Genomic DNA, 14,912 nt, shown 5'->3' on the forward strand with positions numbered 1-14,912 from the left:
GCTGGGAAAGATTGAGGGCAGGAGGAGAAGGGGATGACAGAGGATGAGATGGTTGGATGGCATCACTGACTCAATGGACATGAGTTTGGGTAAACTCCAGGAGTTGGTGATGGACAGGGAGGCCTGGCGTGCTGCAGTTCATGGGGTTGCAAAGAGTCGGACACGACTGAGCAACTGAACTGAACTCAATTAGAAATAATGAGTGTTTCAGTATTTTACTAACAAATGAATTGGCAAACGAACAGGTTATCTGGTAAAACCTCCTCCTTCCCCCCATTTAGCATCTACCGCATGCCCACCATGGTGGCAGGGGTCTACATGCTCTCCCAGCTGAGTTCTCAGTGACTCTGAGCCTTGCCTCCAACACAGCCACCCTCACAACTGCTCAGGGGCGGGAGGAGACTTCCCTTTCTCCACAGGGCGAGAGAGAAGCTCCAGTTTGGATGCCATGGCCACAAGGGCATGCCAGGCCTTTATTCCTTTTGGAGGATGGTACTGATTCTTCTTCCTGGGGCAGAGCCCATCTCACAAAAGCCCTGAGTGGAGCCTCAGTATTATGCAGACATCACCCTGTCCCTCAGACTGGTGAAGAGGGCATCCTGCCATCTTTGTCAGCAGAGACTCCAGGACCAAGACAAAAGCCCATGGTGGGTCCTTCCTTTGGCACCAGCTCCCTACAGAGCGAGCCTTGGAGGAGTCAAAACCCCACACTGCACCCCCGCAGTGTCTACAGTGAGGTGGGAATAGTATCAACACTTGGGGAGGCACTGAGGAGGAAGACAATATTTCAGGCAAAATACTTTCCTTTGTTGAGCACCTCTGCCCCCCAGGAAACATGGTACCAACTGTGCACCACGTCGTCATCTCTTCAGTGAACACGGCGGTGACTGACGCGCTCCCCCTGGCCTTGGGGCAGGCATTTGTTCGAGCTCTGAGTCTCATTCCTCTGGGTGCAGATTTTACATAGTCATGGCTATGCATTAACATCTCTCTATAGAATGTTTACAGTCACTAAAATGGCTCATGCTTTTCCTGCAGAATTGTAACAGCCACTCAGGGCCTCTGCCAGTCAGAGGGATCTCTGCCAGATCCCACTTGATCTGCATCAGGAAGACTGGATTCCTAGAAGTCCCACCTCAGCAGACCCTGGATGCCGCCATCCAAGACAGGCGTCCAAGACCCCCCACGAGAAAACATCCCCTCAGAAACAGATGATCCTCTTCTCATCTTCAAAGACCTTGGCCTCCTCTGGCTTTATCAAGTTTCCATTTAAGCTGTTGGAGAAAAAGAACACAAGTAAGTGAGGGACCACTGTATACACCGTCCCAACATGTGTTCCTAACACACACTCATGCTTCACACAGCCCGGAAATTCAAACACTTTTTTCTTTTTTAAAACTGAAGTATAGTTGATTTACAGTATTGTGTTAATTTTAGGTGTAGAGCATGGTGATTCAGTATTTCTGTACATTATTTTTCAATACAGGTTATTACAAGATAATGGGTATAATTTTCCTGTGCTACACAGTATATTCTTATTATTTTATAATATAGTAATTTGTATATATGTTAATCTCATCCCCCTGATTTGTTCCTCACCCTTTTGGTAACCATAAGTTCATTTTCTATATCTGTGAGTCTCTTTCTGTTTTGCATATATACAAGCATGTGTATTATTTTTTTAGATTCCACATCTACCTGATATAATAGTCTTTTTGTGACTTATTTCTTTTAGCATAATATTCTCTAGGTCCATCCACTTTGTAAATAGCAGTATTTCATTCTTTTTATGGCTGAGTAACATTCCATTATGCATGTGTGTGTACATACATATGTACATATACATGTGTGTTTATCACATATTAACCCAGTCATCTGTTGATGAGCACTTGGGTTGCTTCCATGTCCTGGCTATTGTAAATAGTGCTGCTGTGAACACTGGGGTACATATATCTTTTCAAATTAGTGTTTTATCTTTTTCTGGACATATACCCAGGAGTGCAATTGCTGGATCATATGGTAGTTCTCAGAGAAGGCAATGGCACCCCACTCCAGTACTTTTGCCTAGAAAATCCCATGGACGGAGGAGCCTGGTAGGCTGCAGTCCATGGGGTCACTAGAGTCGGACACGACGGAGCGACTTCACTTTCACTTTTCACTTTCATGCATTGGAGAAGGAAATGGCAGCCCACTCCAGTGTTCTTGCCTGGAGAATCCCAGGGATGGGAGGCCTGGTGGGCTGCCGTCTATGAGGTCGCACAGAGTCAGACACGACTGAAGCAACTTAGCAGCAGCAGCAGCACGGTAGTTCTACTGTTAGTTTAAGAATCGTCCATATTGTTTTCCATAGTGGCTGCACCAATTTACATTCCCACCAACAGTGCACAAGGGTTCCCATTTCTCTATATCCTCTCCAGCATTTAGTATCTGTAGACTTTGACGGTGGCCATTCTGACAGGTATGAAGTGATACCTCATTGGGTTTAGATTTGCATTTTCTAATAATTAGTAATGTTGAGCACCTTTTCATGTGCCTGTTGGGAATCTGTAAATTGTCTTTGGAAAAACGTCTATTCAGGTCTTCTACCCATTTTTTAATTGGGCTGTTCTTTTGATGTATGAGCTGTTACGTATATTTTGGACATTAATCCCATGCCAGTTTCATCATTTGCAAATATTTTATCCCATTCTGCAGGTTGTCTTTTCATTTTTTCAGGGGTTTCCTTTGCTATGTAAAAGCTTTTAAGTTTAATCAGGTCCCATTTGTTTATTTTTGCTTTTATCCATTTTACCTTAGAGCTACATTTTTAATTCCTAATGTCATATTTTATATCTCCCTGCTTATCCCTTTATCATTTAGTATAGTTATAGTCATTTTTGTAATTTTTTCATCTTTAATCCATGTACCGGTTTAAGCGATCTTCAATCCTCAATATATATTTGCTTTTCCTATTGGTATTTTCCCTTTGCTATAGATTCTTTTCCATTTAGAGAAGATTCTTCAACGTTTCTCTTAGGGTACGTTTTGTAATGGTGAATTCTTTGCTTTCTGCTTCTCTGAGAAATTCTTATATTCTAAATGATAATCTTCCTGGGATTAAGTATCCTAGGTTGATATTTTTCCCTTTCAGGACTTTGAATATATCATGCTATTAACACTTCTTCTGGCATGCAAGGTTTCTGCAGAGAAACCAACTGATAGCCTGATGGGGATTTCCTTGTAAAGGACTGTTTTTCTCTTGCTGCCTTTAGAATTCTTTAACTTTTGCCATTTTAATTATGATATGTCTTGGTGTGATTCTGTTTGAGTTCATCTTATATGGGACCTTCTGTTATTCCTGTTCCTGGATATTTGTTCCCTTCTTTAGGTTTGGGAAGTTTTCAGCCATAATTTCTTCAAATACATGTTTTATTCCCTTCTCTTTTCTCCTTCTGGAATCCTTACACAGCAGATATTGGCACATTTTATATTATTCCATAGATCTTTTATGTTGCTTTCATTTTTTTTCATTTTCTGTCTGTCTGCTATGTTGATTGATTTCCATTATTTTATCTTTCAGATCATTTGGATTTGTGTCATTTAGTCTGCTATTGCTTTTAATCTCAGAAATTGAATTTTTGATTAGATCTTTTATAGTTTTTGTTAAAATGATCTGTGCTTAGATCAGTTTTCTTTCTTCATTCAGTTAGCATTTTTATTACCAGCTTTTTGGTAATAAAAATTACCAAAAAGACCAATTACCTCTATTTCATTACTTTTTCCAGGGGGTTTCTCTTGCTCTTTCAATTGGGAGTAGTTCCTCTGCTTTTTCCTTTTATTTAACTATTTCACCTAAATTCACTGAAAAAGAAAAAAGTAATCTATTGTGGTCATGGAGAGGTGTTTTTATGTGAGTGTCCTATGTAGACTGTGTGCGCCCAGTGTCTGTGGATGCCAGCCATGTCTTCTTCAGAGTGTGCTGGCCACCATCACCTTGATGGAGTGTGGCTAGAACTGAAAGAGCTAGAACCTGCACAGGATGTGATGTGGGACCTCCTCTCTGCTCAGTGACCATCACACAGGGCAGGTGCTGCTCCAGAGTTGCTGGAGCAAATGCCCTGAGCTTTGGGCTATAGAGTTGGCTCTGTTCTCTGTAAGTGTATGTTTTCCCTTCTCCCTGCACTGGAGCTTGTGAATTTACAGAGGTCTGATGCACCACCTGTGTAGGTGTCTCACATGCAGCCCAAGGTCATGTTTCTTCCCACTGTGGTCATGCCAGATCTAGAGCAGGGCTGTGTCATGGAGAGGCTGGAGCATCTGCTTGGCTAGCAGTGGGGGTCATGGCATCATGGCCGAAGCGGCTGTGTTGCCATCAGACATCGGGGCTGCTTTGTTAGTGCTATTTTAGCAACCACCCGGCAGGCGCCTGGGGGCCACGTCTGTGTCCCTAGGTCAGGTTTTCTGCCAGGACTTGGCTTCTCTAGATCTAGTACCAATCTGTGGTGTGGAGTGAGTGGGCCTGGGGTGTTTGCTCAGCGCGGCTTTGGGAGCACAGTGAGGTGGCAGCCACTCAGGCAGACCTCTTTCTGCCCTATCTGGTGGCAAGCAAGCACCCACACACTCCTCCCAAGTGGAGTCTAGGCGCTCCAGCCTTTCTCTCTGTCATACTGGCTCTCCAAGCAGCCAAGGGGGCTTGTCTCCTCTGCTCAGGAGCCCAGGACTGGGACACCCAGTCTGTGGTTCAACCTGCTCACTTCCCAGGCTTCCTTTTCCTCTTAGTCCCTTCCCTGGGGTGCCATCGTCACCTGATTCTTCTTTTCTCCCATCCTACCTGATTACATGGGAATCTTTCTTGTAGCCTTGGTTGTATAGGAGTTCTCCTGCCAGTTTCCAGTTTTCCATGAGACTTGGTCTACACTTAGATATATTTTCAATGTGTGGAGGGAGGTGAGCTCCACATCCTCTTACTCGGCCATCTTGATGACTTGTTTGATATTAATCCTTTCCAGATGGCCAACACACACATGAAAAGATGCTCAACATCACTCAGAGAAATGCAAATCAAAACTTCAATGAGGTATTACCTCACACAAGTCAGAATGGCCATCATCAAAAGAAATCGACAAATAATAAATGCTGGAGAGGATGTGGAGAAAAGGGAACCCTCTTGCATTGCTGGTGGGAATGTAAATTGCTACAACTACTATGGAGAACAGTATGGAGGTTCCTTAAAAAACTAAAAACTATCATAGGACCCAGTAATCCTACACCTAGGCATATACTCTGAGAAAACAACAATTCAAAAAGGTACATGTGCTCCAGTATTCACTGCAGCACTACTTAAAATAGCCTAAATGTCCATGAACAGACAAATGGATAAAGAAGATGTGGTATATAATGAAATATTACTCAAACACAAAAAGGAACAAAACTGGGTCATTTTTAACAATGTGGACGAACCTAGAGTCTGTCATACAGAGTAAAGTAAGTCAGAAAAATATATTAATGTATATATATGGAATCGAGAAAAACAGTACTGGTGAACCTATCTGCAGGGCAGGAATAGAGACGCAGACATAGAGAACTGACTTGTGGACACAGTGAGGGAAGGAGAGGGCGGGACAGACAGACAGAATAGCACTGACATATGCACGCCCATGTAAAACAGACCGCTCTGGGGAGCTGCTCACCTCAGCGCTGTGTGACGACCTAAAGGGGTGCCCAAGAGGAAGGAGATATATGTATACACACAGCTGATTCATGCTGTTGTACAGCGGAAACTAACAACCTTGTAAAGCAATTATAATCCAATTAAAAAAACCCCTTCATGGAGCTCCCGTCACTCCATGGAATGGGTCTGAGGTCACCAACAGCCTCTATAAAACTGAATTTAAATGACATTTTTCAGGCCTTATCTTTCTTGATCTTCACAGGCATTTCTTCCTCCTCCTCGAAACACTACCATCCGTTTCTTGGCTTGATATTTACATCTGATCACTCCATCTTCTTTTTTATATTCTCCTCCACATAACCTCTAAATAATGGATTTCCTCCAGGCTTGGGGCCTGGCCCTCTTCCCCAGAAGAACCTCATCTATCCCTGGCCTCATATATGTCAGTGACCTGGGCGAGACCTCTCTACTCCGGAGCCTCTTACCTGCTTGACGTTTTCATGGGATGCCTCCCAGTGGGCACCTCGCCCCAGGGGTCCCCAGCTCCGTGCATGGCACCACTCTTCCTCCAGTTGTGCAACTTAGTAACCTGGGGCTTAACCTTCACACCTTCCCCACCTTCATATTCTGTCACGAAGTTCTGTTTTGTTTCCTAAATATCCCTAGCATGGCTCCCTGGAACCTCTCCACATGTTCCCCTCCTGATCTGAGTACCTATCACCTCTTCTCTGCCCCACTGTGCTGTCCTGCTAACTGTCCCTTGATGTGGCCTCTGGCCTTTACCAGTCCACTTTCCTACAGGAGCCAGGGTGTTGTGTTTTTTTTTTTTTTAAGACAGTGTGGCTCTGAGCACATCCCTCTTTGCTTGAAACCTTTCAATGACTTTCTACTGCTTTTAGGATAAACACCAAAAATATGCAACAGGACCCATAGATCTTTCAGGGTCTAGTCTCCACCCTATCACCTCCACCTCCTGTGGCCCTTCTTCCACACTGTTCTTCAAAGGTACCACATTCCTTTGTGCCTCAGAACTTTTGTACATGACGTTATCCTTCCTAGAACACTTCTTCCCACCTCAGCTGATGATCTCCTATTTGTCCTTCATGGCTTAGTTTAAATGCCACTTCCTGCAGGCGACCTTCCTTGGACTCTTTGTATTAGGTTCCTGTCTCAGCTTTCCCCTCTCCAGCACTCATCATGATTGTCATTAAATAATTACTTGAATAATTTTTTCCTTTACTGTGTCTTCCTCACTAGATGTAAACCCATGACAGCAGGTCCCTCTTGCTCACCACTGGATTCTCAGAATCGTCACAGCACCTGGCACTCACTTGTTACTCAACAAATTAAGACGCCATGCTTTCCCTGGGGACTCTGCAGTGACCATGACACAGGCCCTGCCCTCAAGGAGCTCACAGAAAGCTCTTACAACAGAGTGTGGTTAAGTGCTGTAATTTATGACACTGGGTCATTGAATACTGCTAATTTCTGTCTTTGAAGGCATAACTCACGGAGGGACTTCATATCTCAAGTTCTTTTTGAACAGGGATGAGGCAGACATAAATGTCATTATGGCCCAAGGTAATCTCTGCCATTGGTGACCCTGGGCAGAGCCTGACCCCAGCCCTGGCAGCCCATGAAGTGAGACTTCTGGGATGAGCCAGGGACTGGAGTGAAGACACTCCTGGGCCAGCACCCGAGACTTCCTCCTCGTCCTCTTTTCTAATCCTTCCTGACACCAATGCCTCGTTCAGGTTCCACACAGCATGCCTTAAAGACAGATACTTAGTCCTATATAAATAGTTCTTTGTGTAGGAACAATGGTCTTTGGTGGGCCATTTCAAGCTAGTCAGAATTAAAGCAGCTGCATGTCCTTAAACCATCCTAACCATCACTGAGCAGAGTGGAAGCCAGCTGTGGTCCAGACTGTCCTTCAGCCTGGTCTCCTGTCCTCTCCCCACCTCTATCTGCTGTCTTCAGAGTCAGCAGCAAATGCGGTGCTTCTAGGAAAGGATTCCTGGCTGAGCAGTAGGCTTGGCTTTGAAGATGACTTGCTACAGCCCCTCCATCAATCTGTTTGGAGTCTGGGCTCTCTTCTCAAGCATAATGTTTTCAAATATTTCTTTGGCTTTGCCTCCAAATGAGAACATTTTACATTGTGAACCAGCATCTATGCTGGTACACATCTATACATACACACCCACATCTGAAATTAGATTATGAAATATCTCATAGTGTGCACACAGCATTCTGGTGTTCTACTCCATTTCATTCTTTAAATAATGCTAGTTACAACCTACCAAACCAAAGTCTCTGTCCTCCAGGGGAACCCGGCTCTGGCCCCTGCCAGGCTTTCCATGTTGGTCTGAGCCTCACACTCTGCTGGGATGTCTCAGGCCAGGCCTGGGGCAGAGAGCAAATTCCAGAGCTCTTGGGGGGTCTGGGTTCAAGGACACAGGGACCCTCTGTCCTCAACTCGGTTACATCAGTACTGAGGCAGTCAGGGCCCTTTCTGTTACTAGTGGGACACACATTCCCTCACCCCCCTGAATGTACTCCAGGCCCAGTCCTACCTGTGGGGGAAGGGGTGGGGGCTGCATGTGTCCCATGGGAGGCACGAGAAATGCAATGGGGCACAACATTGCAGTAAGGCAGGCCATGGGCTTTCCTTCTGCTGGCATAAGCAAGTCCTCAGAAGAGAAACAGGAAGTTGGAAAAGAGTACATTCAGCTCAAATACAGCCTGGAAGCCCAGAGAGGAAAAGAAGATGCTTCAGACTCCAGGCCATCTCAGTCTGTCTGCCTCTGTACAATCTAGGACAGGGGGACTGCAGAAGAGTCCTGACTATGAAGTCACAGCCTTGAACTTCAGCTTCTCCTCTTAGGTGTGACCTGGGTCTGGGCCTCAGTTTCTACATCTGTGAAATGCAAACAGTACTACCTACTTTCCAACAATCTGTAAAGATGAGAAATAAATGCACATTACCTTACATTGTGCATAGCACACAGTCAATGGTGCTAAGTAAATAATCACTGTTGTTACCACAACAGTGGTACAAAAAGTGGTAGATCAGTCTTACCAAATCTCCATTATGCCAGTGTTCTTCTGTAATGCCTCTGCCAGCTGGGCAATCCCCTTGGCCGTGATCTGGTTCTGGATAAGCCTGAAAGAAAAACATAACCTTTTGTATCAAGTCATACTGGATGAACTCTGTCCACGTCATTAGGGGGTTGGAAGGGTATGATGGAATGAGAGACAGGGTCAGGAAGAACTGAATCCATTTAACTTTCAGTCTAGCAAAGATTGTCTAGATCAGACTCATGAGAATAAATGACATGTTTTAAAATGTTTAACTTTTCTGATGGGCAGAAGACCTAAAGAGGCATTTCTCCAAAGAAGACATACATATGGCCAACAGGCACATGAAAAGTCGCTAATTATTGGAGAGGTGAAAATCAAAGCCACAGTGAGGTCCCACTTCATACCAGTCAGAATGGCCATCATTAAGAAGTCTAACAACAATAAATACTGGAGATTTGAAGAAAAGGGGATCCTCCTACACTGTTGGTGGGAATGAAAATTTGTGCAGCCACTATTGGTTGGGGAGCTACAAATCCAAATGCCAAAAACCCAGAACATAAACAAGAGAAGCAATATTATAACAAATTCAGTAAAGACATTTTTTTTTAATATATAACTGAGTTACTGTGCTGTACAGCAGAAATTAAACATTGTATTAATATATATACATCAATAAATTTTTTTTAATGTTTAACTTTTCTGTATATTTTTAGCATGAGCATAATAGATCTATATATTCACATGTAGGTACTTTTACTACATGAACATATATATGCATGTGTGCTTGACACTTTTCATTGTTTGGAGACTACCAGTCTGAACAACAAATTCTAAGGAACGTATCTGGGAACAGGCAGTCTGATATCTCCTTCCAGGTGGCTGGAGAAAGGCAAAGCAGCTTTTAAAGTTAAGTATTTTTAAAGAGCTAGGCATTCTCTTCTTTGAGGGGGGGGGGGGGGTAAAGGCTTCCAAAATGGTGCCATGTCCTATCCAACATCTGAGAGGGAGGGTGGGAGGGGAAACTATTCATGAGTCCCAGTGGAAAAGCATCCATACTGGGGCCTCTAGGAGTATACCCTGTTATGGTAGGTAACAGTGACTCAATGAAACGAAGGTTTCAGATAGAGCTGAGAAGCCTGAACAATTCCTGAATTGCTCCCCTGGGAGGCTGTGCTTCTAGCCCACACAGAAAAAAAATGCAGCACAAGTCAGTGATATGTCTACTTTTTTTTTTTTTTTTTAATCATCAGGGGTTCACTCCTCTCCTCTGGCTTTTTGTAGACAGACTGCAAATGCACTTGACCTTTAGAAATTTTGGGCACTGATCCAAGAAGGCAGCTGCATGAGGAAGATGAAGGCCTGTATTACCATGACTGATGAGATTTCAGAAATTAAGCCAATCCCTTCCAAGGAAGCAGTATAGCATGGTTAAAAGCTCTCCTCATACACAATTACACCTACTCCCCCACCTTCCAGCCATAGATCCTTGAAGAAGCTCTCTGTTCTTCGGCTGCCTGACCTATAACACGAGAATAACTGTAAGAGAACCCCACAACCCTGAGTGTGTGAGTTTCAATAGGAGGATGGGTATGAAGTAGTTCTCAGTCTCTATCACGGTGCCCAGTGCAAGTTCTTGTCACTATTCCTGCCCAAGCACACAGGAACAGGCAGCCACGCTGTAGCCAGGACCCAGTGACTGTTGCCACATCTCCCACAGACTGGGGCCCCAGGTCTTGATGCAGAGGTGGTAACCTTCTGGTAAGCATGACCACAGTGTGACTTGGACTTTTTGCAAAAGGAGCAAAAATAGAACCTGGAAGTGGGCACAGAGTTCTGCATTTAGTTAAATTCCGCTATTTCCTAATGATCCCTTCCATGGTTGCAACCACTGGCACCACCTACACCTTGCTGGAGGTAGGCTGAGCTGCCTGCAGCCTAGACCTGGCAAGAGGCTGGGTAGGAGGAGAGGTTAAAAAGCCTGGCAGTGCTCAGGCCCACTGGCTACCTTCACCCTGGCCAGTGTGGTCTGTGCTCGCATAGAGTGAAGACGTACTCTCTAGCCCTCTCCTAACAGTGTTCTCCCTGGAGAGGCTGGCCTGACACCTAGGGAAGGGCGTAAAAGAAAGTCTATGGGTCAGAAAGAAAAGAAAAAAAAAAAAACAGATGTAAAAGTAACACACTGGGCTCATATATATATATATATATAGAAACTGACATGATGATCTAAAATTCACGTGGAAATGCAAGGGACCCGGAATAGTCAAAACAAAATTAAGAAGAACAAAGTTGGACACACACACTTCCTGGTTTCAAAAACTTATTACAAAGTTACAATAAGCAGGACAGTATGGTCCTGGCATAAGGATAAACATATGGCTCAACCAGAATAGAAAGTCCAGAAATAAACTCACACATTTATGGTCAACTGATTTGACAAAAGTGTTAGGGCCATTCAAAAGGGAAGAGTCTTCAACATGTGGTACTTGCACAACTGATTATCTAGATGCAATAAAATAAAGCTGGACCCCAAATCTCATACCATACACAGAAACAAACTCCAGATGGATCAAGGACCTAAATGTAAGAGCAAAACTGTAACACTTAAAGGAAATCTTTGTGACCTTGGATTAGGCAATGATTTCTTAGTAAGACACCTAAAGCACAAGTAACTAAAGAAAAAATAAATTGGACTTCATCAAAATTAAAAACTTTGGTGCTTCAAAGGTCACTGTGAAGAAACTGAAAAGAAATATTTGCAAAATTGAAAAACTCTACAGAGAGGGAGGAAATATTTGCAAGTCATCTATCTAGTAAATGTCTCGTACCTAGAATATTTAAAGAATCCTAACAACTCAGTGGCAACCCACTCCAGTACTCTTGCCTGGAAAATCCCATGGACGGAGAAGCCTGGTAGGCTGCAGTCCATGGTGTCGCTAAGAGTCGGGCACGACTGAGCGATTTCACTTTCACACATTGGAGAAGGAAATGGCAACCCACTCCAGGATTCTTGCCTGGAGAATCCCAGGGACAGAGGAGCCTAGTGGGCTGCCATCTATGGGGTCACACAGAGTCGGACACGACTGAAGCGACTTAGCAGCAGCAGCAACTCAGCAATTAAAAGGCACATAACCCAACTTAAGGCTTCCCAGGAGACACTAGTAAAGAACCCGCCTGCCAAAGCAGGAGACGTAAGAGACAGGAGTTTGATCCCTGGGTGGGGAAGATCGCCTGGAGTAGGGCTCAGCAACCCATTCCGTATTCTTGCCTGAAGAATCCCCATCAACAGAGGAGCCTGGTGGGCTACAGCCAAGAGTCGGACACGACTGAAGCAATTGACCACAGCACAACCCAATTTACAAATGAACAAAGAATGTGGAGCCAGTTCTCCAAAGAAGATATACGAATGGCCAATATGCACAGGAAAAGACACCCAACATTGTTAGTGTCAGGGAAATGCAAATCAAAACCATGAAGACACAGCACTTCATTATCCCCTAGGATAGTATGACCCCAGAAGACCTGTGTTGGTGAGGATGTGAAGAAATGGTGACCCTCGTACATGACTGCTGAGAATGTAAATAGCATAATCACTTTGGAAAACAGTTTATCAGTTAACAAAATAACCATATAACCGTGAAATTCTATTCCTAAGTATATACCCAAAAGAAAACATATGGTTACACAAACATGCACGAATGTTCACAGTAGCATTATTCATAACAGTCATAAAGTACAAACAATCCAAATGTCCACCAACTGATGAATGAACAAAACTTGGACTATCCATACAATGGAATATTCAGCCATAAAAAGCAATGGAGTGCCGATACATGCCACAGCATAGATGAAGCTTGAAAACTTATGCTACTGAAATAACACAGAAACAAAAGGCCCCATATCGTACAACTGCATCTCTATGAAATGCCCAGAAAAGGCAAATCCACAGAGACTGAAAATAAGATTAGTAGATGCTAAATCCCACAGACAGAGCAGCCCGTTGGGCTATGATGGTCCATTGAGTCACAAAGTCGGATACGACTGAGGTGACTTAGCACGCATGCAGGAACCAAGGAAGAAGAATGGGGAGTGGTTGCTTAATGCATACAAGTTTTGGGGGAATAGGAGAGGTGGTTAGATAAAATGTTCTAGAGTTAGAGAGTAGTGTTGGCTGCACAACCTATAAATATGCTAAATCACTGAATTGTATACTTCAAAAGAGTGACTTTTATGGTATGTTAATTTTATGTCCAAGTTTTTTTTTTTTTTAAAAAGCACAGTGTTGAAATCTGAATTACCATAAATGTTTCAATGTCTGGTTGACTTTCAACATCTCTGCAAAGCTCTCTGCCACTTCGTCATCAAGTTCATTTTTGGTGAGCCTGTAAGAAAAAGGAAGAGTGGACTCAGGGCAGTCGATCCTACCTGGTACCCTTCCTTCATTGTGTTCCTGGCCCAGGCGTCTCCAGCTTACGCTGCTAATCACTTGCTGAGAACTCAGCAAACAGCCAGGCTCCAAACCCAGCCTCTGAGCCCCAAAGACAATAAATGGAGGTTCATTTCTAGTGCAAATCCTTCACCCAAGCTCCTACTTCTTGGCCCTGCTGTTGTCAGGGAGCCCGTACTCCCCTCCATCCTTGCTAAGCTCTTGGATTTCACAGAAGACAGGGGCCCACAGAAAGCAAGGGACCAATGCTTGCTTCTCTGGTCTCCTGCAGCCTTTAAGATCCCTTGAACACCACAGACAGTCTGTTACTAAATTCAGTCTGATGAAGACCTAGAAAAGCCTGCCAAATGCATGTTAAAATGTGATCATCACTTTGCCAGTTGTGAAGGACCCAAGTTCTGTGACTGAAAGTTCCAGTAGTCTCTCAGTTGTTCTTAAAAGCAGAAAGTGCCCTGGGTAAAGCACAGAGGGCAAGACGCTCCTGGTGGTAAAGAGGATTAAACCCTGTTGTCCCAGTGGATGAAAGAATAAAGAAAGGAAGGAGAAGAAAATAGAAAAAAAATTTAAAAATCATTCCTTGAAGGGCAATTTGGTAGTGTCTATCCAATTTTTTTGCATTCCAGTCCTCTATAATGAAAAGGACATCTTTTTTGGCTGTTAGTTCTAAAAGGTCTTGGAGATCTTCATAGAACAGTTCAACTTCAGCTTCTTCAGCGTTACTGGTTGGGGCATAGACTTGGATTACTCTGATATTGAATGGTTTGCCTTGGAAATGAACAGAGATCATTCTGTCGTTTTTGAGATTGCATCCAAGGAAAGACTAGAGATTTCTTCAAGAAAATTAGAGATACGAAGGGAACATTTCATGCAAAGATGGGCTTGATAAAGGACAGAAATGGTATGGACCTAACAGAAGCAGAAGATATTGAGAAGAGGTGGCAAGAATACATAGAAGAACTGTATAAAAAAGATCTTCATGACCCAGATAATCACGATGGTGTGATCACTGACCTAGAGCCAGACATCCTGGAATGTGAAATCAAGTGTGCCTTAGAAAGCATCACTATGAACAAAGCTAGTGGAGGTGATGGAATTCCAGTTGAGTTATTTCAAATCCTGGAAGTTGATGCTGTGAAAGTGCTGCACTCAGTATGCAAGGAAATTTGGAAAACTCAGCAGTGGCCACAGGACTGGAAAAGGTCAGTTTTCATTCCAATCCCAAAGAAAAGCAATGCCAAAGAATGCTCAAACGACCGCACAATTGCACTCATCTCACACGCTAGTAAAGTGAAAGTGAAGTGAAGTCGTTCAGTCGTGTCCAACTCTTAGCGACCCCAGCTCCTCCGCCCATGGGATTTTCCAGGCAAGAGTACTGGAGTGGGGTGCCATTGCCTAATGCTCAAAATTCTCCAAGCCAGGCTTCAGCAATACGTGAACCATGAACTTCCTGATGTTCAAGCTGGTTTTAGAAAAGGCAGAGGAACCAGAGATCAAATTGCCAACATCTACTGGATCATCGAAAAACAGAGTTCCAGAAAAACATCTATTTCTGCTTTATTGACTATGCCAAAGCCTTTGACTGTGTGGATCACAATAAACTGTGGAAAACTCTGAAAGAGATGGGAATACCAGACCACCTGACCTGCCTCTTGAGAAACCTATGTGCAGGTCAGGAAGCAACAGTTAGAACTGGATGTGGAACAACAGACTGGTTCCAAATAGGAAAAGGAGTACGTC

At 43.8% G+C, this 14,912-nt stretch overlaps 1 protein-coding gene across 4 annotated transcripts in view; it reads right to left on the reverse strand.

Moving 5' to 3' along the window:
- Positions 1-189: 189 nt before the first annotated feature.
- NOD1 (nucleotide binding oligomerization domain containing 1) overlaps positions 190-14,912 on the reverse strand; it is an 89,794-nt gene continuing 75,071 nt past the window's right edge. For 3 of the 4 annotated variants that reach the window (XM_027539448.1, XM_027539446.1, XM_027539445.1), the window contains 3 exons: positions 13,027-13,110; positions 8,730-8,813; positions 190-1,274 (listed from right to left, as the gene is read on the reverse strand). In XM_027539448.1, the coding sequence (XP_027395249.1) occupies positions 1,202-1,274; positions 8,730-8,813; positions 13,027-13,110 (241 nt within the window). In that variant the 3' untranslated portion in view covers positions 190-1,201. The remainder of the gene's footprint in view (positions 1,275-8,729; positions 8,814-13,026; positions 13,111-14,912) is intronic. The other variant, XM_027539447.1, reaches the window with a different exon arrangement.

This window comes from Bos indicus x Bos taurus, chromosome 4, assembly GCF_003369695.1.
Source record: "Bos indicus x Bos taurus breed Angus x Brahman F1 hybrid chromosome 4, Bos_hybrid_MaternalHap_v2.0, whole genome shotgun sequence".
Lineage (NCBI taxonomy): Eukaryota > Metazoa > Chordata > Mammalia > Artiodactyla > Bovidae > Bos > Bos indicus x Bos taurus.